The sequence below is a fragment of the Ascoidea rubescens genome, assembly GCF_001661345.1.
Source record: "Ascoidea rubescens DSM 1968 unplaced genomic scaffold ASCRUscaffold_6, whole genome shotgun sequence".
NCBI lineage: Eukaryota > Fungi > Ascomycota > Saccharomycetes > Ascoideales > Ascoideaceae > Ascoidea > Ascoidea rubescens.
The window spans coordinates 647,467-673,312 of record NW_017962918.1 but is presented as its reverse complement, the minus strand read 5'-3'; the positions used below and the strand labels follow the sequence as shown (position 1 = coordinate 673,312).

At 31.8% G+C, this 25,846-nt stretch overlaps 11 protein-coding genes and 1 non-coding gene across 12 annotated transcripts; 6 read left to right on the top strand and 6 right to left on the bottom strand.

Moving 5' to 3' along the window:
- Positions 1-121: 121 nt before the first annotated feature.
- Positions 122-1,919, bottom strand: COQ1 (trans-hexaprenyltranstransferase). Its single transcript, XM_020193245.1, has one exon. It carries the CDS (start codon positions 1,853-1,855, stop codon positions 317-319), a length of 1,539 nt encoding a protein of 512 aa, XP_020047455.1. The 5' UTR covers positions 1,856-1,919; the 3' UTR covers positions 122-316.
- A 1,798-nt stretch (positions 1,920-3,717) lies between these two features.
- ASCRUDRAFT_80893 (uncharacterized protein) lies at positions 3,718-3,897 on the bottom strand (the record flags this gene model as incomplete). Its single annotated transcript, XM_020194547.1, has 1 exon — positions 3,718-3,897. The coding sequence occupies one exon, from the start codon at positions 3,895-3,897 to the stop codon at positions 3,718-3,720; it is 180 nt and encodes a 59-aa protein (XP_020047454.1).
- Positions 3,898-3,997: 100 nt separating this feature from the next.
- Positions 3,998-4,907, top strand: ASCRUDRAFT_75864 (uncharacterized protein). The gene has a single exon (XM_020193244.1). The coding sequence runs from the start codon at positions 4,202-4,204 to the stop codon at positions 4,670-4,672; it is 471 nt and encodes a 156-aa protein (XP_020047453.1). The 5' UTR covers positions 3,998-4,201; the 3' UTR covers positions 4,673-4,907.
- Positions 4,828-5,439, bottom strand: ASCRUDRAFT_146717 (uncharacterized protein). Its single transcript, XM_020189239.1, has one exon. The coding sequence runs from the start codon at positions 5,225-5,227 to the stop codon at positions 4,982-4,984; it is 246 nt and encodes an 81-aa protein (XP_020047452.1). The 5' UTR covers positions 5,228-5,439; the 3' UTR covers positions 4,828-4,981.
- Positions 5,440-6,593: 1,154 nt separating this feature from the next.
- Positions 6,594-8,975, top strand: TUP1 (chromatin-silencing transcriptional regulator TUP1; the record flags this gene model as incomplete). Its single annotated transcript, XM_020190525.1, has 2 exons — positions 6,594-6,908; positions 7,653-8,975. 2 exons carry the CDS (start codon positions 6,594-6,596, stop codon positions 8,973-8,975), a joined length of 1,638 nt encoding a protein of 545 aa, XP_020047451.1.
- A 489-nt stretch (positions 8,976-9,464) lies between these two features.
- Positions 9,465-10,673, top strand: MVD1 (diphosphomevalonate decarboxylase MVD1; the record flags this gene model as incomplete). Its single annotated transcript, XM_020190560.1, has 1 exon — positions 9,465-10,673. The coding sequence occupies one exon, from the start codon at positions 9,465-9,467 to the stop codon at positions 10,671-10,673; it is 1,209 nt and encodes a 402-aa protein (XP_020047450.1).
- A 182-nt stretch (positions 10,674-10,855) lies between these two features.
- Positions 10,856-10,939, bottom strand: ASCRUDRAFT_t72. The gene has a single exon. It is a non-coding gene; the product is annotated as a tRNA-Gln (tRNA).
- Positions 10,940-11,161: 222 nt separating this feature from the next.
- On the top strand, positions 11,162-14,479 carry RSC2 (Rsc2p; the record flags this gene model as incomplete). Its single annotated transcript, XM_020191785.1, has 1 exon — positions 11,162-14,479. The coding sequence occupies one exon, from the start codon at positions 11,162-11,164 to the stop codon at positions 14,477-14,479; it is 3,318 nt and encodes a 1,105-aa protein (XP_020047449.1).
- Positions 14,480-14,640: 161 nt separating this feature from the next.
- On the bottom strand, positions 14,641-16,290 carry SUA5 (threonylcarbamoyladenylate synthase). Its single transcript, XM_020193243.1, has one exon. It carries the CDS (start codon positions 15,875-15,877, stop codon positions 14,648-14,650), a length of 1,230 nt encoding a protein of 409 aa, XP_020047448.1. The 5' UTR covers positions 15,878-16,290; the 3' UTR covers positions 14,641-14,647.
- An 892-nt stretch (positions 16,291-17,182) lies between these two features.
- On the top strand, positions 17,183-19,555 carry ASCRUDRAFT_34428 (phosphoprotein phosphatase PPZ; the record flags this gene model as incomplete). The annotated part of the gene is made up of 2 exons (XM_020190519.1): positions 17,183-17,458; positions 17,849-19,555. The coding sequence occupies 2 exons, from the start codon at positions 17,183-17,185 to the stop codon at positions 19,553-19,555; spliced, it is 1,983 nt and encodes a 660-aa protein (XP_020047447.1).
- Positions 19,556-20,571: 1,016 nt separating this feature from the next.
- ASCRUDRAFT_75858 (uncharacterized protein) lies at positions 20,572-23,653 on the top strand. The gene has a single exon (XM_020193242.1). It carries the CDS (start codon positions 20,849-20,851, stop codon positions 23,318-23,320), a length of 2,472 nt encoding a protein of 823 aa, XP_020047446.1. The 5' UTR covers positions 20,572-20,848; the 3' UTR covers positions 23,321-23,653.
- A 130-nt stretch (positions 23,654-23,783) lies between these two features.
- Positions 23,784-25,812, bottom strand: ASCRUDRAFT_13510 (RNA-binding protein YRA1). Its single transcript, XM_020189084.1, has 3 exons — positions 25,531-25,812; positions 25,403-25,432; positions 23,784-24,623 (listed from the first exon to the last, which is right to left on the bottom strand). Exons 1-3 carry the CDS (start codon positions 25,771-25,773, stop codon positions 24,189-24,191), a joined length of 708 nt encoding a protein of 235 aa, XP_020047445.1. The 5' UTR covers positions 25,774-25,812; the 3' UTR covers positions 23,784-24,188.
- Positions 25,813-25,846: the final 34 nt, after the last annotated feature.

The following is a 25,846-nucleotide window of genomic DNA, read 5'->3' as shown; positions in this document are numbered from 1 at the left end:
CAGCTCTTCAGAACAATTCTTCCATCTCACGACTTTTCAGTTTGTGAAGTTGGAACTTTGACAGCACAGAAACCACGTGGCCTGTTGCAGACAGCCGTGGTTCGAATCGCTCAGGGGAGAAGTTTCAGCGAGGAAGATTGTAGCTGCCTGTGCTGTTTCTCCTGGAAGCAGACACAACATATCTATAAAGACATATGTACAAAAAAGATGAAATGAAGAGCAAAATCAAGAAATGCAAACAGACACAATTCAAGGAAAGCGTCAGTGACAGAGCTATATGTTACCAGAAAAACAAACTAATAATACTTATTTTCGTTTATTTGGTTCTTGTCAAAACAGAATTGGTGATGAATTCTAAAGCATATCGACTTTCTGATTCTGGAAGTTTTTTCAAATTCTCCAATGCAAGGTTTCTATATTTTTCAGCTAGTTGTTTGGACTTTTCAATTCCATTGTGTCTCATAACCGACTCAATAGCTCTTTCAATATCGCCTGGCTGATTAAATTTCCTTGCAATCAATTTGCCCAATGCTGGTTCTTCTTGCCATGCATACAATACTGGAGCAGTAGCTAATCCTAATTTCAAATCTGCACCTGCAGGTTTACCCAATTGATCGGCAGCAATTGTATAATCCAAGACATCATCGACAATTTGAAAACATAATCCCAAGTTTCTACCAAATTCATAACAATGATCGATCAACTTTTCATTAACACCGGATAACACAGCAGAGGCTCTGCAAGATTTAGACATTAACGAGGCAGTTTTGAGATATGATTTATGTAAGTAATATTCAAATGCTGCTAGGATATTATCTCTGTGATCAAGATTTAAATTTTCATTTGGAATTTGAACTCCATGATTTTGGAGTTTTACAGGTACTTTGTCATATTTTTGTGGAGGTAAATATTTACCACTATCCAACATATTTTCATTTTTATTTAGCACAGTATTCTTCAATTGCATGAATTCACCTTCAACCAAATTGGCAATTGCTGTTGAAATTAATTCAATTACTTCCGGATTACGTATTCTTGCTAAAGCAACAGAGGCTCTAGCTAGGAGAAAATCACCTGCTAAAACTGCCATTTTATTTGAAAATGCATAATTGCCTGAGGGTCTACCTCTTCTCGAGTCTGAAAAGTCAATAACATCATCATGTAATAAAGACGCTGTGTGAATTAATTCGATAATCTCTGCTAATCTTCTTTGCTTGGGCAAAATACCCAAGTTACTTGATTGATCAATATTAGGCAATTGATTCAATGGTTTAGATAATGGATCTAAAATCAACTTTGGATTCATCCCATGTAAAATATTTAATGGAGATAATGATGTATTAACATCCCCCTTTGTGATTGTTAAAATCGATGAATTTGTACCCTTGTATGAGGGCTGATCATAACTATCCATATAATCCGGATTCAATCTTGTTCTTTCGCTCTCATCAATAACACTCAAGCATCTTGAAATCAATAAAACAATCAAAGGACGCAACTTCTTACCATCACTCTCAAAATAATACGCAGCAACTTTATTCAAAGTGGAATGTCCTGAACCAATTAAACTTGCAATATTTTTAGCTAAATGTGACATTTCATGTGAAACAATTGACAATGGATCATTCAATCTAACAGTTGGCTCAATTAGCTTCTCACCTGCTGCAATGGCAGCCTTGAAGGCTGATGATGAATTGACCTTGCTTGAAGTCGAAAATTTTGCATTATATTGATGAGCTTTGCCATCAAATACATTTATTTTATTGTGATATCTAGTGCAGAGTTTAAAACATTTTGATAAATTGGATGAATTATTAGCTGAAAATTTCAAGGAGCTTGAACATATAGATATCATTATGGATTTAAAACTGGTAATTTGAAACTCGAAAAAATGTACAAATTCGAAGAGATTGTTTGCTGATGAGAAGGAATTGTTCTTCACCTTTTGATTCGTCGAAGTATATTTCAAATAAAAATCTACCATTACTATGGTGCCAGAGATGTTCTAGCAATTAGTTAATCACGCTTTTTACGGTACGGAAAGTAGTGAAATTTTACGAAAGCGGGTATTAATTTAAAATTTTTCACTTCGGCTGATATTGAACATGCCTCCTTTGGTGTCTGTTTTTATCTTACAGCAGTGTATAAAACGGACCGGCCACTCGTTTATGGCTTTCAAGGAACGGCAGTAGAAGCTACATACCGTTTTGTTTATTTATTATTCTTTGTTGAGATGCCGTGAGTGTCCGACAACTTCGTCGGAGACTCGGCTCCATTACCCTAAATTCTTTGCCGTATAAATACGTCTTTCTATGGATTCGCTACAACAATTTTGACCAAAGTAATATGAAGAATGAAAAAATTCTAATATATTTAATTGATATATTTTTATATATGCCTACATATGGTCAATCTATATTATTATTTCCTTTTTTATGTCTTTTTTTGAAATATCCGTTCCTAAGTTAAACAAGCTTTCAAAACTGGACTTTAAAGTGAAAATCATCAATATTTTCTCATCTTTGGGATAATGTAAAGGTTGTTAATAGAGATTCCCCATAAATCTAGATTCGGAATTTGAAGATTGTTCAAAGTGTTAAAAAAATTGAATTGTTAAAAATCGTTGCAGGATAATCTTAAAAAACTTAAACTTTCAAGAATGGTGTAACTATCAATTCTACTAATTTTATTTCCTTTCAAGTTTAATGCTTTCACTTATCAAACCAAATAGATTTTCTATTTTTTTAATTTGATTTTTGAATAGTTCTGGAAGTTTTAAGCTTGTCAAACCAAAGAAATTCCCAATTCTGGTAATTTTATTAAAAGATAGATTTAATTTTACCAAATTTGTTTGGTTTGATAAATTTTTAATTACCTGGATTTTGTTGTTGAGTAAATTCAAATGTTTTGAGTTGTTGAGAAATCTTGAATATAAAAAAGTGCCGTTATAGGTAAAACTTGAAGGCCAATTAAAAGAAGTTGGGGTTTCCAAATTCAAAAAAGTTTAACAACTCGTAAACAATATTAGCTAAAACTCGACTGTTTCAAATTTGAAATCAGACATAAAAAATAATCCCAACCAGATTGAGTAGTATAACTTAGGCTTTTATAATGAAATGATGTTAATTCACTAGAATTGTCTGGCATTAAATAATTAAGGATCCTAACAATTCCATTTAACAACCGTTCATAATTTGTGTGCAAAATTGTTAATAGTAACAATTTTAAACTTCTTTTTGGTGCTAATAACTAAATATAAATTTGATTAGTGGTATTGATTTCCTCATCAGTCAATAATAGCTGGACCGAAAAGTTTAAAAATTGGATCATAAATAAACTAATGTGATTAGTATTCAAATGTATTATTGTAAATTCATTTACTGTACCAAATTGTTCTGGTGAAGATAGTATCACTGTAGTTTCTGAAAGAGATTAAATCAAATAACTTTAAGGAGGTAATTGTTGTTTGTAAATTAATTATTCTATTTTTATTGTTTAAAGTATTATTTTTATGGTTAATGTGGAACAAAATATCGATTGATGACATTTGGGTTAGGTTGTGCTTTGGGGAAGAGATTGAAATTGATATTAGCTATTAACAATTTCTGAAGTATTTGTGTGATGATAACAATGCCCCACTGCTCTTAATTCATTTTGAAAGTAGATAGCAGAACGAATCAGATACACCTGTGGATTGTTTCAATGGTGCTGAGCAGATTACTGAAATATATTTGAAACTCCCTGAAGAGCGTGAGACCAGCTTTGCGGGAATGCCAGAGCGCGGAATTTGTCGGTGTGTTTCGGAGTTGTGCTGAGTTTGACGTGCTTCGATAAACCCTGAGGGGTGAATGTTTCAAAAGGCAGTCGGAGAACAGTCCGAACGACGGTCGAAGACATCGAAGAGCGCAAAATGGATGAGCACATAATTTAGGTTGAGTTGAAAAGCAACAAGGAAAATATGATCAAATAAAGAAGATGCACAAGAAAAAAAAGGTGCTTTGATGCAGGTAGCAAAAATCTCTTGAAGCGTTAATCACTCATTTAAAATGATCCTTTGATATAAATTCGAGCGATTTCTGATATTTATAAAATGTCCTTTCATTCAATTAGTTTTTGTTTTTCTTTTCTTATAATTAGTAAAAGCAATTGAATTATATCAAATTTTCTATAACAATATTTTTCTTAATTACAACACATAACAATGTCATCAGAAAACCCAAACTGTCCATGCTCATCATTGAAAGGAGGTAAGCCAATTGGAAAAACTGAATTTAATTCTGATATAAAATGTACCTGTGAAAAGCAATGCAAATGTTCTCATTGTTTAAAGAAAAAAGGTGATAATGGAAAAAAATATGTTGGTAAAACTGAATTAGGTCAATTATCATCATGTGGCTGTGATAATAACAAGAAAAAAGTTGATAAAAGTGTTGGCGCTAAAGATGGTAAATGTGATAAATGCAATACTTGTGAAGACGATTGTAAATGTCAACACTGTCAAGTAAAAGAAGCATTGAATCTTGACAAGAGTGGTAAGACAGAGGTTGGCAAGACAGAAATCGGTAAAACACAAATAGGTAAAACAGATCTCGGATCATGTACTTGTTCAACCAATAAAACTGTTGCTGATGATTGTCATTGTAAAGAAAATACTTGCAAATGCAACAAATAATTACAATGAACTATTTGGAAAATAGCATAGCATAACATAATATAATATAATATAATATACTATAACATAGGAGCAGTAATATATCTTTTAATTTTTTATATAATCTAATATAAGTTAGTTTATTAATGGCTACATAAATCATCAAAAAAAACATAAAATAACAAACAAGCAGTAAGGAAATAAAAAAATAAAAAAGAAAAACAAGTTATTAATCAATGTTATATAGAAATAGGCTTAATAAAAGTAAAAATAAAAATAAATTTTGAATTGAAAATTTTGTATCATAAGTTTCATAGTTTATAATCTTTATTAGTTTAATTTAGACAATTCGTCAAATTTTTTTGAATTTTGAATATGGTTAGAACCCCGTCTTGTTTTGAATGAATTAACCAAACCCTCATCTACCAATTCATTGAATTGATCTTCTGAAGTGCCCCAATTGTTTTTTCCTGCACCATTTTTCTTGATTTTGGTTGGATCTTGATTTGGATGATTGTGCGTGAAATACTTTGGTTCATTTTCTTTATTTATTTGCCATTTATTAGTTTTACCCATTATGAAGTGTTAAGTGTAATTGAGTAGTATAATAATTGAGTGAATTCGAAGCAATAGTAATAGTAATAACTGGAGTTGGAATTGGATTAGAAATAAACTTGAATTGAGTTGTTTGATAATAGACTAATAAATATAGAATGACATTTAGCAAGAGATTGGCTTTTTATATGGAACTTCGATCTGTTTTACCCCATAATTTTCACACTTTGCCCACAGCATCATCTTTTTGTCCTGACTTGATGACCTTATCCCCATCCGCACCACTGGTTTCCGTGCTCATCCAGCTCTTGCCTTTTCGTTTGTTTTTATGATATGATGTTCTTTTGAAGGCATGCCATCTTTCACTGGAGTAACCAATTGTATGCTATTCTCATTTGATGACTGCCCACTCTCTTTACTGCCACATACAAATCTCCTTATTGGATGATTGACCAGCGTACTAGCATAAAGTATAGGACTGTTCAATTAACAGATGCCCAAATGCCAGGACTGTTTCCTTGCTCACAGAAAGTTCTGAAAATCGGAAACCTCCAAAATCCCCAAGCCCAAAGAAAGGAGCTCAACCATAGCTTTCAGACAAAACCAATCATTGTATCAGCTCTCACTACAACAACTACAACATCGAACCAGTGGACCTTCCTCAAGCGTTCTAGAACAGCGTGTATGCTGACGCATTCAAATGTACAACAAACTCTCAACACACGTGCCATATGATTACCCTGACATAAATGCACCTGCATCATCCAGCAGCTTCTATGGTTCCTTTGCGGTGGATCTAAATGTCAGAGTCCAGAACCCAGATTCCAGATTCCAGATTATATCTCACGCGCTGGTTATGTGCCCGGCTGGGGCATTTTGACGAGCCAAAATCTGCTCTATTTTTCCTGCCCTGCTTCTTTTTTCCTTTCTTTTTTCTTCATCCTTAACAAGTGTCTGCTCACTAATAATTTGTATCCTTATATTGCTATCTGGTTTCTTATTACACTGGTTAATACTGGTGCTAAATTGTTTCTGTTTCGCTTTCAAATTTTTGTTAATTGATTTATTTGGTGAATATTCTGTCATTCTTGTGACTTGCTTTATTTCGCTCCTTCCTTACTTGCCAATCTTTCTTTTTTTTCAGCAGAAAATATCCAATTTCTTATCAGCTATAATTTAACTAATACCGATTAAAATAAATTATACTTATAAGACAACAATAACAAGCAACCTAAAAATAATCGTAAAAAATTTTGAAACAATTATTTTTATAAAAACAATCTTTTTTTTTAAAGTCAAGGCTTACCTAACCAATTACGTGTTTCTTCAACTCTAAAAACTTGCAAAACCCCATAAACTTCAAACTGTCCGCCAACTTCTTCTCAAAATGTCCTACCAACAACAAAGACCTCCTTTAAATCTTGATCAAAGATTAAACGAATTATTAGATGCTATTAAACAAGAATTTGATCAGGTTAAAAACGAAGCTTTTAGACTTCATAAAGATGAAAGTGAAGGCAAATATAATAAACAAGTGGCAGAGTTAAGAGATATTAGAAACACTGTTTATAACTTACAACAAACTCATGAAAGAATAAAACGTCAATATGAGGAAGATATCTCCAGATTAAAAGCTGAACTTGAACAAAGAGACCGTCAATCTTCTCAATTACAATATCATAACCAACAAAATGCTGCTGCCGTTGCTCAATCTCAAGCTCAACAACAACAAGCTCAACAACAAGCACAAGTACAACAACAGCAACAACAACAACAGGCACTTCAACAACAGGCTCAACAACAACAAGTCCTTCAACAACAGGCTCAACAGGCTCAACAACAGGCTCAACAACAACAACAACAAGATCGTGCTCCTTCTCGTCAATCTATTTTAAACACTCAACCTCCTCAATTACAACAACAACAACAACCCCCTCCTCAATTACATCCTATTTCTCAATCTGGTCCACAACAAAGTCCAAATTTCCCACCGAAGCCGACTTATGATTTATCTAAATATTTCAATTCTTCAACTCCTTCTCAATCTTTACCTCAACCTGGTGCTCCTCCTCAATCAAATATAATTAATAATCCATCTTCTTTACCTATCCCTGTTTCTTCTCAACAACAACAGCCACAACAACTGCAGCAACCTGGTGGTCCACCTCCTCAATCTATTCCTTCTGCTCCTCAACAATCTTCGCCTCAACAGTTGCCTTCAATTTCTCAAGTTCAATCTCAAAATACGCCAAAGCTGTCTTTGTTACAAACTATTAATCAATCAGCTAATGCTCAAAATCTTGGTCAGCCTCAACAACAACAGCAACAACAAACTAATCCTTCTTTATTAACTTTACATACAATTACTCCCAAACCTGAGCAGTTACCTTCCATTCCACCCCAACAACTTCAAACTTCTCAAAATTCTCAACAACTGTCCTTGCAGCAAACACAACAATCTCCCACTCAATTGCCCCCTCCACAAACTCCTCAATTACAACAACAACAGCCTCCAAATCAACTTCAAACAACACAAAATGGAGCCCAGGCTTCAAATAATCAACCAAATCAACTTCAGACAAACCAACAAATCACTCAAGCTCCAAATTCAGCTGATTCTCAACAATCTATATCTGATAAACCAATTCCAACCTTTTTGAAAGAATTAGATGCTCAATTAGTACCCGAACAATGGAAAAAACAAACACATGAATTTTATGTCTTATATAATCCAGCATTACCAAAAACTTTAGATGTCGATCTCGTTCACTCATTTGACCATAATTCGGTTGTTTGCTGTGTTAGATTTTCAAGAGATGGTAAATACTTGGCCACAGGTTGCAATAAATCGGCTCAAATTTATGGTGTTGAATCTGGTCAATTAGTTGCCAGATTAACTGATGATGGCAATTTCCTTAATGGCACCAATGGTGCTCCTTCTAATGCAGCTAATCCTGAGGCTAATAGTGGAGATTTGTACATTAGAGCTGTTACATTCTCTCCTGATGGCAAATATCTTGCTACGGGTGCTGAGGATAAATTAATTAGAATTTGGGATTTAAGTTCAAGAAGTGTTATCCAATACTTAAAAGGCCATGAACAAGATATTTATTCATTGGATTATTTCCCAGATGGTACAAAATTAGTTTCTGGTTCTGGTGATAAATCAGTGAGAATCTGGGATTTAAATACCAGCCAAACTTCATTAACTTTAGCTATTGAAGATGGTGTCACAACCGTCGCAGTATCCCCAGACTCTTCATTGATTGCAGCAGGTTCTTTAGACAGGATTGTTAGAGTATGGAACGCATCATCTGGTTTCTTAGTTGATAGGTTAGATGGGGCTGAACTAAACAATGGACACAAAGATAGTGTTTATTCAGTTCAATTTACTCACGATGGTAAAGAAATCACCTCTGGTTCCTTAGATACTACGGTTAAATTATGGGCATTAGATACGAATAAAAATGGTGCTACTAATAAGGCTAATGTCAAATGTGAGGTTACTTATCGTGGACATAAGGATTTTGTTTTAAGTGTCTGTTCTACGCCAGACAATGAATATATTTTAAGTGGAAGTAAAGACAGGGGAGTTATCTTCTGGGATAAGAACTCGGGAGATCCATTATTCATGTTGCAAGGGCATAGAAACTCTGTTATTAGTGTCTGTGTTAGCAACAATGGCATTGGTGGCAATGGATATTTTGCCACAGGTAGTGGTGATTGCAAAGCCAGAATCTGGAAATATAAAAGAGATTTCAACCAATAGAAGCCAAAAAAAAACAACCATGGATTGAACTTTGCTCATGACTTTATATATAATTTACCATTCATAATTTAGTGTTTTTATTAGTATTTTTAGTGTTTTTATTAGTATTTTTAGTGTTTTTATTAATGTTTTTTATTATTCTGACTATTTTTATTTCTATTATTTCTATTATTCCTATTATATATCATTATCTCAATTCAATCTGTTCTGCAATGAAAGAACAAAAGCGACGTAGAAAAGTCGAACAGGGGTGGAGAGCGCTCTGATTGGCCCAGAAAAGCGATGAGATACGAGTGAAAAAACAAAGCAAAAACTCGTTTAACTTTCACATCTCGAGAAAACAATATATAAAGGTGGAAAGATTGTCTGAGGTTTGATTTTTGATTTATCTCTCCTATTTTTTTTGCCATATCATATCTTTTGCCTTCTTCTCAGGTTTTTTATCATTCTCTGAATTGTTTGTTTACCATTTCTGATTTCTAATCCAAAATGACAGTTTATACAGCTACAGTTACTTCTCCAGTCAATATTGCAACTCTTAAATATTGGGGCAAAAGAGATACCAAGTTGAACTTACCAACCAATTCGTCGATTTCAGTTACTTTGAGTCAAAACGATCTCAGAACATTAACTTCAGCTGCTTGTTCAGAAGAATATGAATCCAACAGATTATTTTTGAACAGGAAATTAGAGTCCATGGAGACACCAAGATTAATTGAAGTTTTGAAAGATTTGAAAAAATTGCGTGAAAAAGTTGAGAATTCTGAAGGGAATGAACACTTACCCAAATTAAGTCAATTGAATTTATTGATTGTGTCTGAAAATAATTTTCCAACAGCCGCTGGGTTGGCATCATCTGCTGCTGGGTTGTCAGCGCTAGTCAAGGCTATTTCAAAATTATATGAATTACCAGATTCTTTATCTGAGATATCGAAAATTGCTAGAAAGGGATCAGGATCAGCATGCAGGTCATTGTTTGGTGGATATGTCGCATGGGAAATGGGAGAGTTAAGTAATGGAGAAGATTCAAAAGCAGTTGAAATTGCACCATTGGAACATTGGCCAAATATTAAAGCGTTGATTTTAGTTGTTAGCGCCCACAAAAAAGATGTTTCATCAACCTCAGGGATGCAATTGACTGTTAAAACATCTGATTTATTTAATTACAGAATCAATAATATTGTTCCTCAAAGATTTGAAGAAATGAAAAAAAGTATTTTAGAAAAGGATTTCAATAAATTTGCTGAATTGACTATGAAAGATTCAAATTCGTTTCATTCCACATGTTTAGATTCTTATCCACCAATTTTTTATCTTAATGACTATTCAAGAAGAATTATTAGATTGGTTCATTTAATCAACGAGAAAAGCGTTAAGGAAAATGGTAAGATTATAGTTGCATATACATTTGATGCTGGGCCGAATGCTGTGTTATATTATGAAGAAGAAAATGAAAAGACAATTTTAAATGTCTTTTACAAGATTTTAAGCGAGGTTACAGGATGGGATGCCCAAAAATTTGATTTCAAGAACCAAGAATACTCAAAAGGCCAACTTATCTTAAGCGACGAAGAAATCGATTATTCAATTAAAGATGGAATCTCCAGAGTGATCCTAACCCAAGTTGGACCAGGGCCCCAGGACAGTGAAGAATCGTTGATTGATGTTGCCAGTGGGAAACCGAAATTCTCTTCCTGAACACCCAGTGAGATAACTGGCCAACTCATCTCACCAACAATAATCGCATTTCCAGCTATATACAACCACACTCCACACTTTGCTAATGAACAGTTGCTCACATATCTCGTCTTTTGTTAACAACCAATTCACACCACAAAAACAAACAAAACAATGTTTGTGAAAATAAAAGCAAAAATCAAAGGTCGTACCCGGATTCGAACCGGGGTTGTTCGGAAACTTTGCTAGATCAAAACCGAAAGTGATAACCACTACACTATACAACCACGAAGTTAGTTTTGAAATTCTATTAAAACTTTTGACACGTATCCTTACGCTCACATGACTAGTATCATGTGATTATTTTTTGTTGTTAAATTTTTTGTTTCTGTTTAATTTCAACAATTAAAATTACCATTTCCCATTGATCAATTGATTTTTCATCTCTTCAACTTTATTTATCTCTTATCTGGTTCTTTTTATCGCTCTGATCGCTTCACCAACCCACCATGCCTCTAACTGAACAGGAAAGGAGAGTGCTCAACAGAAAGCTAACACCTTCCTTTGAAAGCATCTACGAACTAACTGCTCCCCAGGGTTATAAAATCTCCGAAGTCTTTCATAAATTACCTGAGAGAAAACTTGGTGATTATTATCGAATGATAAAGAAACCTTTATCTTTGCATTTGATTAAGACTTACCTCAACAAATTGAAATATCAATCTGCTAACGAGTATATCCAAGATCTAGCTCAAATTATTTGGAATGCTAAATTCTATAACATTAAAAACTCTGAGATATACAACTGTGCCATTATTTTAGAGAAATTCACCAAGAGTAAAATTATCCCCAGTTTGAAAAATATCAAGATCATAAAAGAAATCGACAAAAATATTTATTATCCTGATTTAGGCCCATTGCCTGATTCAGATGATTCAGATGATACCTCCTTAACAATTCATAAAACTAACAACATCAATAAAAAAACTAGCAGTAACAAAATCAATATCAAAATCAATTCAAGTGTAAATCTAAATAATAATAACAATAATAACATCAACAACACCAGTAATAGTAATGAAACTTCAAACGCCTTAAATGATGATGATCTATTCGCTACTAGCCCTCTCAATGATGAAGAAAATGATTATGACATCTCTCAAAATTTTAATAACAATTCAATCCCATTGTCTGATCAAGAATATATTCCAGCAAATCCTTCAATTCAACTTAATCCTCTTAATAAATCATTATCTGTCATACCAAACACTCAAAAGACCCGTAATCCAAACAATCAAATCAATATCCCTGTTAGTTATAACACTGTCACCAATAATCCAATTGTTAGCAAAACTAATTCCAATGCAATTACAAATAATACCATTAATAATATTCAGAATAGTATCGCCACTACTACCAGTGCTCCAATTGTCACCACTAACAATACAAAAAGAAGAAGACCTCCCATCATCAATAAACCTCATGAAAATAGGATCAAAAACATTTTCAGATTAATTAAAAAAGAAAAATATGAAATCGATACAAATAATCCATTTTACTATTACAGTTTATATGAAAAGATCCCTTTGCCTTATATAATTGGTCCACCTAAAAATGATCAAAATGATGATCCAAGATCAAAGTTTTTCTATCAAATCTATAACACCATAGTTGAGAATTCTATCTCGAAGAAATCCATCACTTTAGACACAATAAAGCTAAAAATTAGGAAAAGAGATTACAAATCCTTGGTAGAATTCCTTAATGATTTGAACATCTTGTTTAATAACTTCAAAAATTACTTCCAAGCTTCTTATCAATTCTATCTAAATCAAAATAAACTTCTCAATAACAATATCAACAATCAGCAACAGCCCTACAGCAATATTATCATTAATGAAATTGAAAAGGCAAATATGCAATTCAACTTACGTACTGTTTTATCCTTTGAAGCTAAAACAAATGAAATCATCAAGGAAGAGGAAAAGGCTACACTTTTAACTCAGCTCCATACAAACCTTCATCCTTCTAAACTGATCAAATTTCCTCTTGATAGTTTCACCAAAGATGGTAAAACTTACAAAGTAGGTGACTGGATATTAATCAAAAATAAAAATGATGATAACGACCCAATAGTTGGTCAATTATTTAAAATTTGGGAATTAAAAGATGGCACTAAATATATTAATGCTTGCTGGTATTATAAACCACAACAGACTGTGCATAGAGTCGATAGAATGTTTTACGAAAATGAAGTATTTAAATCAGGTCAATATAGAGATCATTTAGTAGATGATGTTATAGGGAAATGTTTTGTTGTTTTCTTTACAAGATATCAAAAATCAGAAATCAATTTTGATTATGAACCTCCTTTATTCATTTGTGAATATAGGTATTCTGATAATGATAAAATTTTTAATAAAATTAGAACTTGGAAAGCTTGTTTACCTGAAGAAGTAAGACATTTGGAGGATTCAATGACTTATATTCCTTTAAAACAAAACAGAACGTTTCAAAAATATGATAGTCCTCTAAAACATTTATTACCTCCAAATGCAACATATAATGATCCAATCCCTGAACCAACCATGGGCCATAATGACGCTCCACCTTTAATCGGTTCTGTTTATTTAAGAGATCCAATTTCAAATGAAAATTTGGATATCGATCATTATGGAGTTGAAAATAGGTCAAATAGAAGAGATAAAATGATGAAATCAAAAAATTCATCAAATATTAATTCGCCTCTGATTTCATCAAATGTTTCAAGATCTAGCTCGCCTTCGGTTGGAAATATTAATAATAATGGACCAACAAGATTATACGGTTTACAACAAGTTTCAAATTTGAATACTTTAAATGGAAATGCTAATTTTAATAATAATTATCATAGCAATTATAACCCAAACTATAATTATAATAATTTTAATAATAATTATAATAGTAATTATAACAATATGATAAATAATATGACCTACATTAATAACATGAATAATGTGAATAATGTGAATAATAACATTAACAATATTAATAATATTAATAATGCCAAAATAAATTATGGTTTAGGTCAGATGCCGATTGCAAATTCTTCTAATCAACCATACTCTTATTATAACACACAAAATCAGCCTTATGGATACAACCAAAACATAAATTCAATTGCACAACAACAAAAGAGAATTATGCAGCCAATGAATCAATACCAAAATGCTCAGCAGCTCCAGCAGCAGCAACTCCAACAACAACAACAACAACAAATAAATCAATCTTCTCAAAAAATTTATAATGCTAATAATAATAATTATGGGGATGGTAAAATAATAACTATTAACTCAACTGCGGGTTTAACATTTTTATTGAATCCGGTTTTTCAACAGGCGTTAAATGAGAAATATTCTGAAAATAGCAATATTTACAAGATGGATAAGTTTAATACATATAGAAAGTTTAATCATACTTCCAATCTTAGTAATGGGAATTTCAATAGGAGGATCGATTTAGAAAGTGGAACAGAAGGATCAATAATTTGGTATAAAAATCCTCCCTTATTTATTCCCAATAGGATTCAGAATAGTGATATTTTGAACCGAAATTTGAATAAAAAGGGGGCGCTTTATGATCAGCATGGGCATAAAAATGATCACAACCATAATGAAAATGGAAAAGAAAATGACAATGAAGACAAAAAGAACTTGGGTAATCATGCAGTAAATGAAAATGTTAGATGTTCACATAGTATTGAATATTTAGCATATGCTATCAAGAAACGAAAATTGAATAAGAAGATAGATTCTGTAACAAATAATGTTAAAGAGGTTGAGGTTTAAGGAATTTTAATACTCAAGTATATGGTAATGTATAATAATTTATATATGTATAGTTTAAAATATTTTCGTGTACTATTATTCTTATTTTTTTGGTTCTATTTAGTATGAATAAATCAATAATAAAATGTATATTTGATTAAATTACTAAATTGTTAAATTGTTAAATTATTATAAATCTATTTTTATTGAAGCAGCTTTATTTAATCTATTTAGTAAGGCCATTGCTTCCAAGTTATTTTTGATATTAGAGTCTAGTATTACGATGATTTGGTTTATGTTTGGAATATCGTCTAGTTCTCTGAATAGAGCAAATAAGTTATGTTGCATTTGATTGATATCTTTACCTAGGACTTTAGTTTGATTGAAGTAAGATGAGTAATTATTTGGGTTGAGAATATTATCTTGATAAATTAGAGCTAAATTAGAAGAGTTGGTAGAAAAATTATTTGCTAAATTATTTGATAAATAGTTTGATAAAGATTGGATTGGTTGAGAAAAGTTTATTGAATTTTTATTTAAATACAATAGGGATACTTTTGCTGAAGGAGAATAGTGTTTGTATTTCATCCCAGGTGTTTTTACAGGATCCTTCGAGTTAGCATTTGGTTTTGCTATGATTAAATTTTCAAAACCATTAATATTTTTGATTTGATTAACAGACAAACCACCAGGTCTTAATAGAACAGGGGGAGTTGATAGTCCATCGATAACAGTACTTTCTAGGCCGATATTTGATGGACCACCATCTATTATAAGAGGTATTTTATTGTTTAAATCGTGGTAAACATGAGAGGCCAACGTTGGAGAAGGTTTTGTACTGGAGTTGGCAGAAGGAGCAGCAATTGGAGTGTCAGAAAGAGCAATCAATGCTCTTGCAATTGGATTTGAGGGCATTCTAACAGCAAAAGTAGAGAGGCCATTTGTGGTCAATTTAGATATGGGGGAGTTTGGGCCCACAGGCAATAAGATGGTTAAAGGGCCAGGCCAATATTTCTGTATTAATGGAAGATATATGTCAGGTATTTCAAGGTTATCTTTTGATAAAATCAATCTTTTCAACTGATCGATGGAGGAGATATGAGTTATTAGTGGGTTATCGGCAGGTCTGTTTTTGGCTTTATAGATTGATGTTACAGCTGAATCAGATAAGGAAGAACCACCAAGGCCATAAACAGTTTCAGTTGGGAAACCGACGATTTTATTGTGTTTGATTAGATGTGCAGCTAATTGAAGGTTTTTCAAAGACTGAGGGTCTGATATTGTGGGAAATAGCTGATGAGAACTGAACGTTATTGAATTTGGATTGACTTTGAGTATTTGAGTCTCAAAGGACTTAGTATCAGGACTGAGCTCATTTGAAGAAGAACTTTTCTGTGGTGAGAAGTTTGAGCTTGACATTTTTGATAAGTGTCCTACGTTTCTTGTTAATTGAAGATATTTTAACGATTTTAACATCACAATCCGACAGAGATAAGAGATTGAAAAGATATATGGATCTCGAGATGGGAATCTATCACCAGAATTTTTCAGATTATGAATCATTTTCTTTCATTTTCAAGCTGAGAAAAAAAAGAATCAAAGACCAAAACTGCACAAGATGCGTCTAGATACATTATAATGCATGCACACACTACCCGGTTTCCTAGCCAGAGAAAGAAAACCCACCAAAAAGCCAATTTTAACCTGCGCAAATAATTGCTTGTTTTCTATTTGTTCCTTGGAAACTGAGCAGCGTTTTCAGGAAAATCAGCGCAGTGAAAGCAGAAACTGTTTTGTGTCACTCTCGGCGGATGCAGGCCACGGAGACTGTTCGAGCACGAAGAAAGTGCCTGGCACAGCCGTCGCACAAGTTGCACGGATTTCCCGAGCTCAAAAGTCCGTCCGTCTGGTGCTGTACTTGAGTGTTTCATAACGCATTGCTGCGGGATGAAACACGTTTGTGCATTTATCCTACCGGTGCTGCAGTTTATTCAGTTCCAATAGATCCAGGAAATGAGGGGTCACTCTTGGCACCCGCGTATGGAAGCGGATAACGTTTTCGGATGGCTCTAGAACCAGCGTTCGTGGTGAAAAAAGGCAGTCAACACAGTTTGCAAAAGCTCCGCCGGTGACTGCTGGATTCACGTCGATTGAGTATCGAGTGTCTTCGGCGAGTGAGTGAAACTGTTTTGCGTAGTATTCGGCCACTGTTCGACCCGTGTTCGGCTTGGGCTCGGAGTGCGGCAAGCGTCCGGAAAATAAGCTTTAATGGCTCGCTATAGTCTTTTTTCTTAATTTGTTCTTCTCTGTTGCTCTTTTTTAGTTCTCTCGTTCTCTTTTGCTGGATGCTGGAGACGTTTCTGCTTCTTGTTTGTCTTCTTTCCTCGCCTTCTCTGCTTCCTCTGCTTGCTCTGCTTCTTTTGCTTCCTCTTCCTGTTGCTGCTCTTATACTATATTTTCTGCTCTATATTATATCTACATCCAGTTTCCAACTCCATCTTTCATTTGCCCAAAAAGAAAAAGAAAAAAAAAGGGAAACTATAAAAAAGAAAACAGATAAACAAAAAAAAAATTGTTACTTTCTAAATTCAATTTAATATTTTTTTCTATTTACAATCTTCCCAAAAAGATCATCTGGATTTCTTTTACGAATATCAAATAATTATTTGCCTATTTAATATTCATTGGGTATTTATCTAATAATTATCAAATAATTATCAAATAATGGGAAACACAACCTCCAAGTCTTTATCCGTTGACGAAAATTCTGTGCCCCCAATATTTCAAAGATCTGAGACTTCTACCTCAATCAGATCTTCAAGATCTATCAAATCAAATAAATCAAACAAGTCTTCTAAATCAAACAAGTCTAGCAAATCTGCAAGATCCCTATCCAACAAATTAAAATCAAAATTAAAGTCCTCATCCAATAATAACAGTTCAACTAATCTCACTAACGATAATACTCCCAATACCAATATTAATTTAAACAACTTGAATGTCAATGATTTAAATCTGGATGATGAATCCTCTGTTTTCAAAACAGCTCAAAATTCTCCTTCAAACTCATTATCAATTCTAAATAACTATAATGATATCTCCAATCTCAACAATCAAAATAACTTATCCAGTCAATACATACCTGAGATTGATATCACTAACTCGAAAAATCAAACTTACAATATTTTAAAATCAATTTCTCCAAATGAAAATGACAGTAATACCGCAAATAATATAAACAGCATTATAACAAGTATTAATCAAAACAATGTAAGCAATGATAGTCTACTCAAAAAGATTAAAAATAAAACTAAAACCAAAAATAGACTTAATGACAACAATAACGAAAATACCACGTCAAACAATGAAAACAACTCAAAAAACTTGAAGAACTTCAAAAATTCAATAAATAATGATTCCATCACTGCAATTAACAACGATTTGCCCCCATCAATGGCTGTATTACAACCAAAGGAACCGATTTTAATAAGGCGTGATTCTCAAGTACAATCTCAATCAGATCTACCTGACTTGCTCAACAATACCTTTGAAAATAGTGACAATAACCAAAACAATGACAACAATGAAAATAATCTTTATGACATCTCCAATTTCTCCAACTTCTCTAATGATATTGATAATAATAATAATGCTAATAACTTATCAACGGCAAATATCAACCCAACCTCCATCGTAAATAGTAGATCGAATTCCTTTTCAACCGACAACAATAACAACTTGATATCAGATCTATCAACCTCTCTAAGAAATATAACAATTGACAACGATAACAACGACGCTAATTTTAATAATCACAAAAGGAATAAATCAACTTCCTCATTCACATCAATAGGCTCTTCTTTACCTGGAACTCCTCTAACCAGCGATATCAATATTACAAATCTATCTTCTGAACCAAACTCAAACGTCATCACTCATATCACCACAAGTAACTTAAAAATTTTAGATGTCGAAGTTTTAATTCAGAGACTATTAGACGCTGGTTATTCCGCTAAAAGAACTAAAAACTTGTGTCTAAAAAACTCAGAAATTCAAATCATTTGTTCAACTGCTCGTGAAATTTTTTTAAATCAACCAACATTACTAGAATTAACGCCTCCCGTTAAAATAGTAGGCGATGTTCATGGCCAATATCCTGATTTGATTCGAATCTTTTCAAAATGTGGGTTTCCCCCTAAATCAAACTATTTATTTTTAGGTGACTACGTTGATAGAGGCAAACAAAGCTTGGAAACCATTTTATTATTATTATGCTATAAAATTAAATACCCTGAAAACTTCTTTTTATTACGAGGTAATCATGAATGTGCAAATGTTACTAGAGTTTATGGGTTCTTTGATGAATGCAAAAGAAGATGCAATATTAAAACATGGAAGATATTCATTGATACATTTAATACTTTGCCTATAGCAGCCATAGTTGCTAACAAAATATTCTGTGTCCATGGCGGATTATCACCGGTTTTAAACTCATTGGATGAAATCCGAAACATATCAAGGCCAACGGATGTTCCAGATTTTGGATTATTAAGCGATCTATTATGGTCCGATCCTTCAGATACTATAAATGAATGGGAAGACAATGAAAGAGGTGTATCATATTGTTTCAATAGGATTGCTATAAATAAATTTCTAACTAAATTTAATTTTGATTTGGTTTGTAGGGCTCATATGGTTGTTGAAGATGGATATGAATTTTTCAATGATAGAACATTGGTTACAGTTTTTAGTGCACCAAATTATTGTGGAGAATTTGATAATTGGGGAGCAGTTATGAGTGTTAATGATGATTTATTATGTAGCTTTGAATTGCTAGACCCATTGGATTCAATTGCATTGAAACAAATTATGAAAAAGGGGAAATACGAAAGAAAACTTGCCAACACTGGCAATCCAAATATTAATCCAAATAAGACAAATGGAAAAGCTATTACAAATGGAAGAGAAGAAAGTACTGCTGCCAGCAATAGTAATAGTAATAATAACAGTAATATTAATAGTAATAGTAATAGTAATAGTAATAGTAATGACAATGATAATGCCATCAGTAATGGCATTAGTGATGGTAATGACTAACATACGGTATCATGAACACCACCACCATCAAGACCGATGCTAGATATCTATAAAGTAATTTGGAAAAATAATTGTTTTCAATTATTAGTTTCAAATCGAAAAATAGCTGAATTTTTATTTTAACGAAAGTATTAATGAAAGATTATTTTATGACCCAAATTTTAGAATAGAACCAGCTATATGGCAAAATCACTCCAAAGCGCATGCATGCGTGAATACGTAGCTGATAAGCAGTATCACGCAAGTATAATGTGCTGCCCACGTCCATAGTTATTTTTGCATTTATTTTTTTTTTTGATAATTTTCTGTGCTTCTGTATATAGAAAAGGAAATATTAATTCGTAATCATATAATTAAACAATTACTTGTATAAGATAATTACTTCGGTGAAAATTTTTCCAGGGATTCACGTTGATTTTCCTATATTTCGAATGATAGTAATGGCTCTACAAACATACCCTTAGGCAAATAATATACCCATACTATCAGTGCTGCCAGGCGAGAAAAGCACCAGGTTGGTAATATCTTCGCAACAATAGAGGGATATAATATGATGTGATTATTCTAGTATGATCTTAAGCAGAAAATGGCTGCAAGCCCACAGACTATCAGCACTGGTATGAAAATGACAGGGTGAGAACTCAACACAAAAGGCACAGAAAGGCCAGCACAAACAGCAAAAGTAGCAAAAGCAGCACAACCTCCTGCCCGGCGTCCTGTTCCGGCGCCCTCACGAGTCAGCCGGGGATGCGCAGGGGCTTCGGATCTGTGGTCTACACGTGTTAAACGCGTGCAGAGCGCGTGATGCACGCTTACTTTGTGTGTGTTGGGTTCGTGTTGCGCGCGTAAGACAAGCGTCTTTGACGTTGTATCCACAACTGTGGGCTCAGTGGCAATTCGCGTAGTTTCGCGCATGCGGGAGTATTTTTGTTGGAGGATATTCCTTAACAGAAAAAACTGGGAAGGTTTGCGATAGGAACTTTTTTAGATAACTGTCAATTAATGGTTTTTTGTTGATTTTATTCTCTTTTAGACTGAGATCGCACAATCTGCCTTCTATATAACTACCAGCAACTGGCCAGAAGATACTGCTTTGCCCGTTGACTTACTTCCAATCCATCCTCTATTTTCCTTTCTCCTGTTTACTGAAACCTATTAAGGGTTACAGATTATCTTCGCTTTGATTTGGGGTTGATCTTCAAACGCCATCATATTTTATCAATAAAAATACCTTTCTCTCCGATTTCTAATTCAAGAACCAACAAATAACGAACAAAAAATCTTCAATTCAAAATGTTTAAGCAACCACAGCAAAACCACTTGAATACCGCCAATAACAATATTAGCAATGATGGTGATACTGAGACTACTGCTCCTTCTCACTCTACTCAATTTATCAATAATGATAATAACAATTTAATAATCAACGAATTAAACGATGACAACGATATCTTAAACGACAAATATAATGATGACTTTAATGACATTCTATCACCACAAATTTTTCCATCTTCAATTGATAATCAATCCAATATCCAATCAAATTTTAATGATAACAATAGTAACTATCCTTTATCTGCTTCAATGGAATTAACAAACTCATTTTCGTTAATTTCCTGGAAATCCTTGGATTCATCGTTTAACAATATCAATATCAATCAAAATAATAACCAAAATAGTATTCAAAATAATCAAAATAATCAAAATACTTTTACTTTTAACAATAATATTATTAACAATCTAAATAATCTAAATATCTTTAATATTCATAATGATTCTACTAAATCAAATTCCATCCTATCTTCATCCGATAACGAATTGGATACACATAGTATTAATAATTCAATCAATCATAATCCAATCAATCAAAATCCAACCTATCACAACCCAATCCATCATAATTCAAATCCTAATAACGCAAACAACACAAACACCAATATAAATAAATATATCAATAAAAATACAATAAATCACAAAAATTCAATCGACAGCATTCAAAACAACTCAAACGATTCTGATGACTCTGAGACTTTTGATATCAACTTGAACCCCCCTTTATTATCCACAAAACAACTACTATCCAAGTTTAATATTGCTTCTGAAAATAACACCAACGACAACAGTATCTCAACAGTCAAACAGTTGCCTACACTAACCAAAAACTCTCCGGCTAACACTCCAAACGATTCCCCAAAGAATTCACTAACCTTAAACCAAAATGCTAATAACAATAACCTAAATCCCTCTCAACAAGCCTCTTCCTATTTAAAGGATTCCTTATCAAAATCAAGGAGGAAATCATCGTTCGTTATGCCAAAATTATCTCTACAAAACTCTTCTCTTATCAGAAACCACAAGAAGAAAAAACTAATTAAAATTTGTTTAGTTGGTGAAAAACCAATTTTAATTAATATTCAAAATAATTTATTAAATTTAATCAATGACAGCACTAATAACAAATCCACAAATAATGACAATATTAATATCAATATCAGCAATGATGACTATACTTTAAATTTTACAAATTTAAACCATTCAATAGATCTAATCTTATTAGTCTTTGATAAATTCAATGGCTTATATTCAAAGGATTTATTTAACGTTATAGCTAAATATAATAAACCAATTATACCCATCATCTATCTTATTAATTCAATCAACACTGGTTATATTAATGATAGTTATAATAACGTTTCAAATGATTTTCAATACAATGATACAACTTTACTAAATATATTACAAAATTTCAATCTAAAAATCAACACCTTGCCAATAATTTTAAAAACTAATCAAGATTACTCAAATTTATTGAATGATATCTTAATAACTTTTAATAACCAACTAGATATCAATAATAATAATAAATTTTATGTTAATAAAAATCACAATTCAAATTTAAATTTAAATTTCCAGTCTGATAATGATGAAGATGACAGTGATGCTAATAATAACAAAAATTTTAATGTTGACATCAATGGTAATGGCGATGATTATGACTTGGTTGAAAACGAAAGAGAACTCATCCAACAAATGGCATCAGATTGGACACAGTCTTTGATATTTTCTGATTCCAAATCTTCAAATGCTGATCCAAATGTTTCTAGAAGTAAAAATAAATCAAAAAATACAAGAAATAATCTCAAAAATAAGAACAAGTTCAAACCATATAGTTCTTTTACAGCTAATAAGAATTCAAATCATGATCTTAATCAGCACCATGTTTTCAAATCTAATTTCACTTTAAATCCAAATATTATTATTTCTAATAATAATGTCAATAGTAAGAAAAAATCTGCTAGTAAAAAAAGTTTAAAAAATTCCCTGATTGATAATTTAGACCCTCTATCTTTAGATCAAAATTTGGTTGATCTAGCTTTGAAAATCGGAACTGGTTTCGGTGTTATTGGATTTCTACTATTAATTTACTATATTAAAGACGTCAATCAATCTCTAAAAGATAATTTGAAATCATCCCCATCTTTAAATAATAAAGAAATAATTCTTCCAAGTAAAAAAAATTCAATATTGGAACATATAATCACATTTGCTTCATCGTTAGCAACAACTTCATCGTCATCTTCATCTTCTGTATCTCCGGATTTAGTTTCTAATTCAAATAGTTATTTTAACACTCAATTCATTTCAAATTATTATGTTGATCTAAATAATTTAAAATCCTTGATTATCGTTAGCACGCAAAATATTATTTATAAAACAAAAGATTTGATTTTAACCTTTTTTTATAAATTTGCTTTTTACTGTTAATTTAATTGAACTTGATCAGTTTTGTTTTCCTTTTTGTTGGTTTTCAACTTTTTTCATTTGGCAAAATGCTTTATGATCAGTATCTATCATACTAGAAGGTTCAAAATTCAAATCGATTATTTTTAATTTACCAATTATTCTTACCAATTCGTTAAGTTTCTTTCTTTTTTGCATTTTAATTTTTTAGGAATTTTTTTTTAAAAAAATTCAACTATTTTTTAAACCATTTTGGCTAATTGTATTTGATCTCCGACTTTAATTCAAATTTACTATTATTATTGTTATTTCCTTACTTTTTTTTCTCCATTAGACATACATTTATAACCAACTAAGCCCTTAATAAGATATATATTCAATTTTTTTTATGATTTTATAGTTTATCGTTATTTTATTTTTGAATTTATAAATATGACTTTTAATTAATATAATATATTTTTAGTAAAGTTAAAAAAAACAAAAAAACGGAGATATAAAGTAATATAATTCGAAGGAAAAATGATATATTATTCATTATACACATAAAAAAACTTTTGATATATTAATAGAAGATTAACCCTTTTTTTTGATTGTGAAAAGATCGATGTGATTTTCTTCAATATTTGAAATAGTTGAGATGAGTTATAATTGAATCTTTCCATTTTAATTAAATACAACAAAAGTGAATAAAATAAAAAAAAGAATAAAAAAGGGAAACAAAAGATAGAATTTAAAATCAGAGAAAAAACAAAATGAAAAACAGTAAAAGTAATAATATAACAACAATATTATCAAAAGTATATTAACATTAATTATCTGCGATTTTCTAATGAAAGAAAAAACAAATAATTAATCAATTTCATTGATCAGTAAAGATTTTTATTTTGACTATTTAATCTTTTGTGGAGAAATAATCAGTCATTTCTTGATCTAAATCTTCAAGAGTTTTCTTTGGTTTTTTAGTTCTTGGTTTACCTTTTGATTTTAATTTATTGTTATTATTATTATTGTTGTTGTTCCCATTATAGTTTGAATTTGAATTTTTACTTTTTAATGGGAGATTTTTCTTGGTGATATTTGAGGCAGGTTTAGTAGGAGCATTTGGTTGAATTCTAGCAGATAAAGGTTTCTTTGAAGGATCTAAAATCAATTCTATTTTTAATTTGGAAGCACCATTATCTAAGGGAGCACCATTGTATTTTTCAACAGCTTTTTGAGCGGAGGAAGAGTTTTTGAAAATAATGGTTGCAATACCTTTTGATTGACCCTTTTCATTGTAGCTTAGAGCAACAGTTTGAACAGCACCGATTTGAGATTGAAAGAATTCCTATAATAAATTGAGATTAAAGGGAAAAAAAATTAAGAAAAAAGAAACGTATTAGCAAACATGTTCAAGGATATAAAACAAACAGAAATCAATATATGAAAAGAAATTATAAACAATACATTAAGATTTTGTTACTTAAAGTTGTTTAAAAGTGTTTGTAATTGTTTATAATTGTTTTTGCTTTTCTTTTCTCATCTATCAAAAATCATTGAACTTTTTTATAAAAATTTCAATGGCTAAATCAGTCAGTCTATAAAGAATTTTAAAAAAATAAAAATTCTGTTAAGATACTTTTTTTTTATTGGTTTTTTTTGAGAAATTCGCTGAGATTTACTTAAAACATTGGCAATTAAGTAAACCAAAGCAAAAAAGACACAAAAAAATAAACCGAAAAAAAAAAATAATAAAAAAAAAATAACCATAAATATAAGTTGTAAGAGAGAATTAATATTCAAGTGAAAGAACAAAATATGAACATTTAAAAGAACAAAAAAAAGCATGAAAGGATTTTTAAAAGAGGTAGCATTTTTTTTTCTTTAAATTTCGTTATTTTTTCTTTGAGTAACTTGAATCAAGATTACAGGTCTCTTTAAGCATATATAAGGAGAATCCTCAATATTCTAACAATTAACAGGCAAATTGATTAACTAATAATCAATTCCCTAGACTTTTAATTGATAACCAACAAAATTTCAAAATAAATCGTAGTTCTAAAAAAATAGATAATACAGAAAAAGACACTTTAGAAAACAAAGTGAAAAAAACATAATTTAACGTACCTTAATTGAGTCTTGTTTGATATCTTTGGGCTATTGATACAAGAAAAGATAAAAAATAGTTAGTAATCCGTTGATTGAAATGAAAAACAACAAGCACCTAGAGAATGAAAAGTGAAAATTGAACATACTAATCCATATACAACACATTTTGTAGCGTAGGAGGCGTCTAGAGTGGATAAACTGCTTTGAAGACTGACCGGGGCCACTTTCTTTGAAGTATTGAAGGAAGTCTTCAATTTGGAAGAGGAAGCATGGTTTGCTTTGGTGATTCTGCTTCCAGAGCTCTTTTTGGGAACAAACTTTCTGTTGAAAGACTTTCTTGGTTTAGAAGCGATGATATCGTCAAGAGATCTGTCCATTGCGCTAGCCATTATGTGTAGAGGATGGGATTATAAGCTGTGAGCCAAAGATAGATTGCAAAGTCGTTGTTCCTGGAATTGAAGA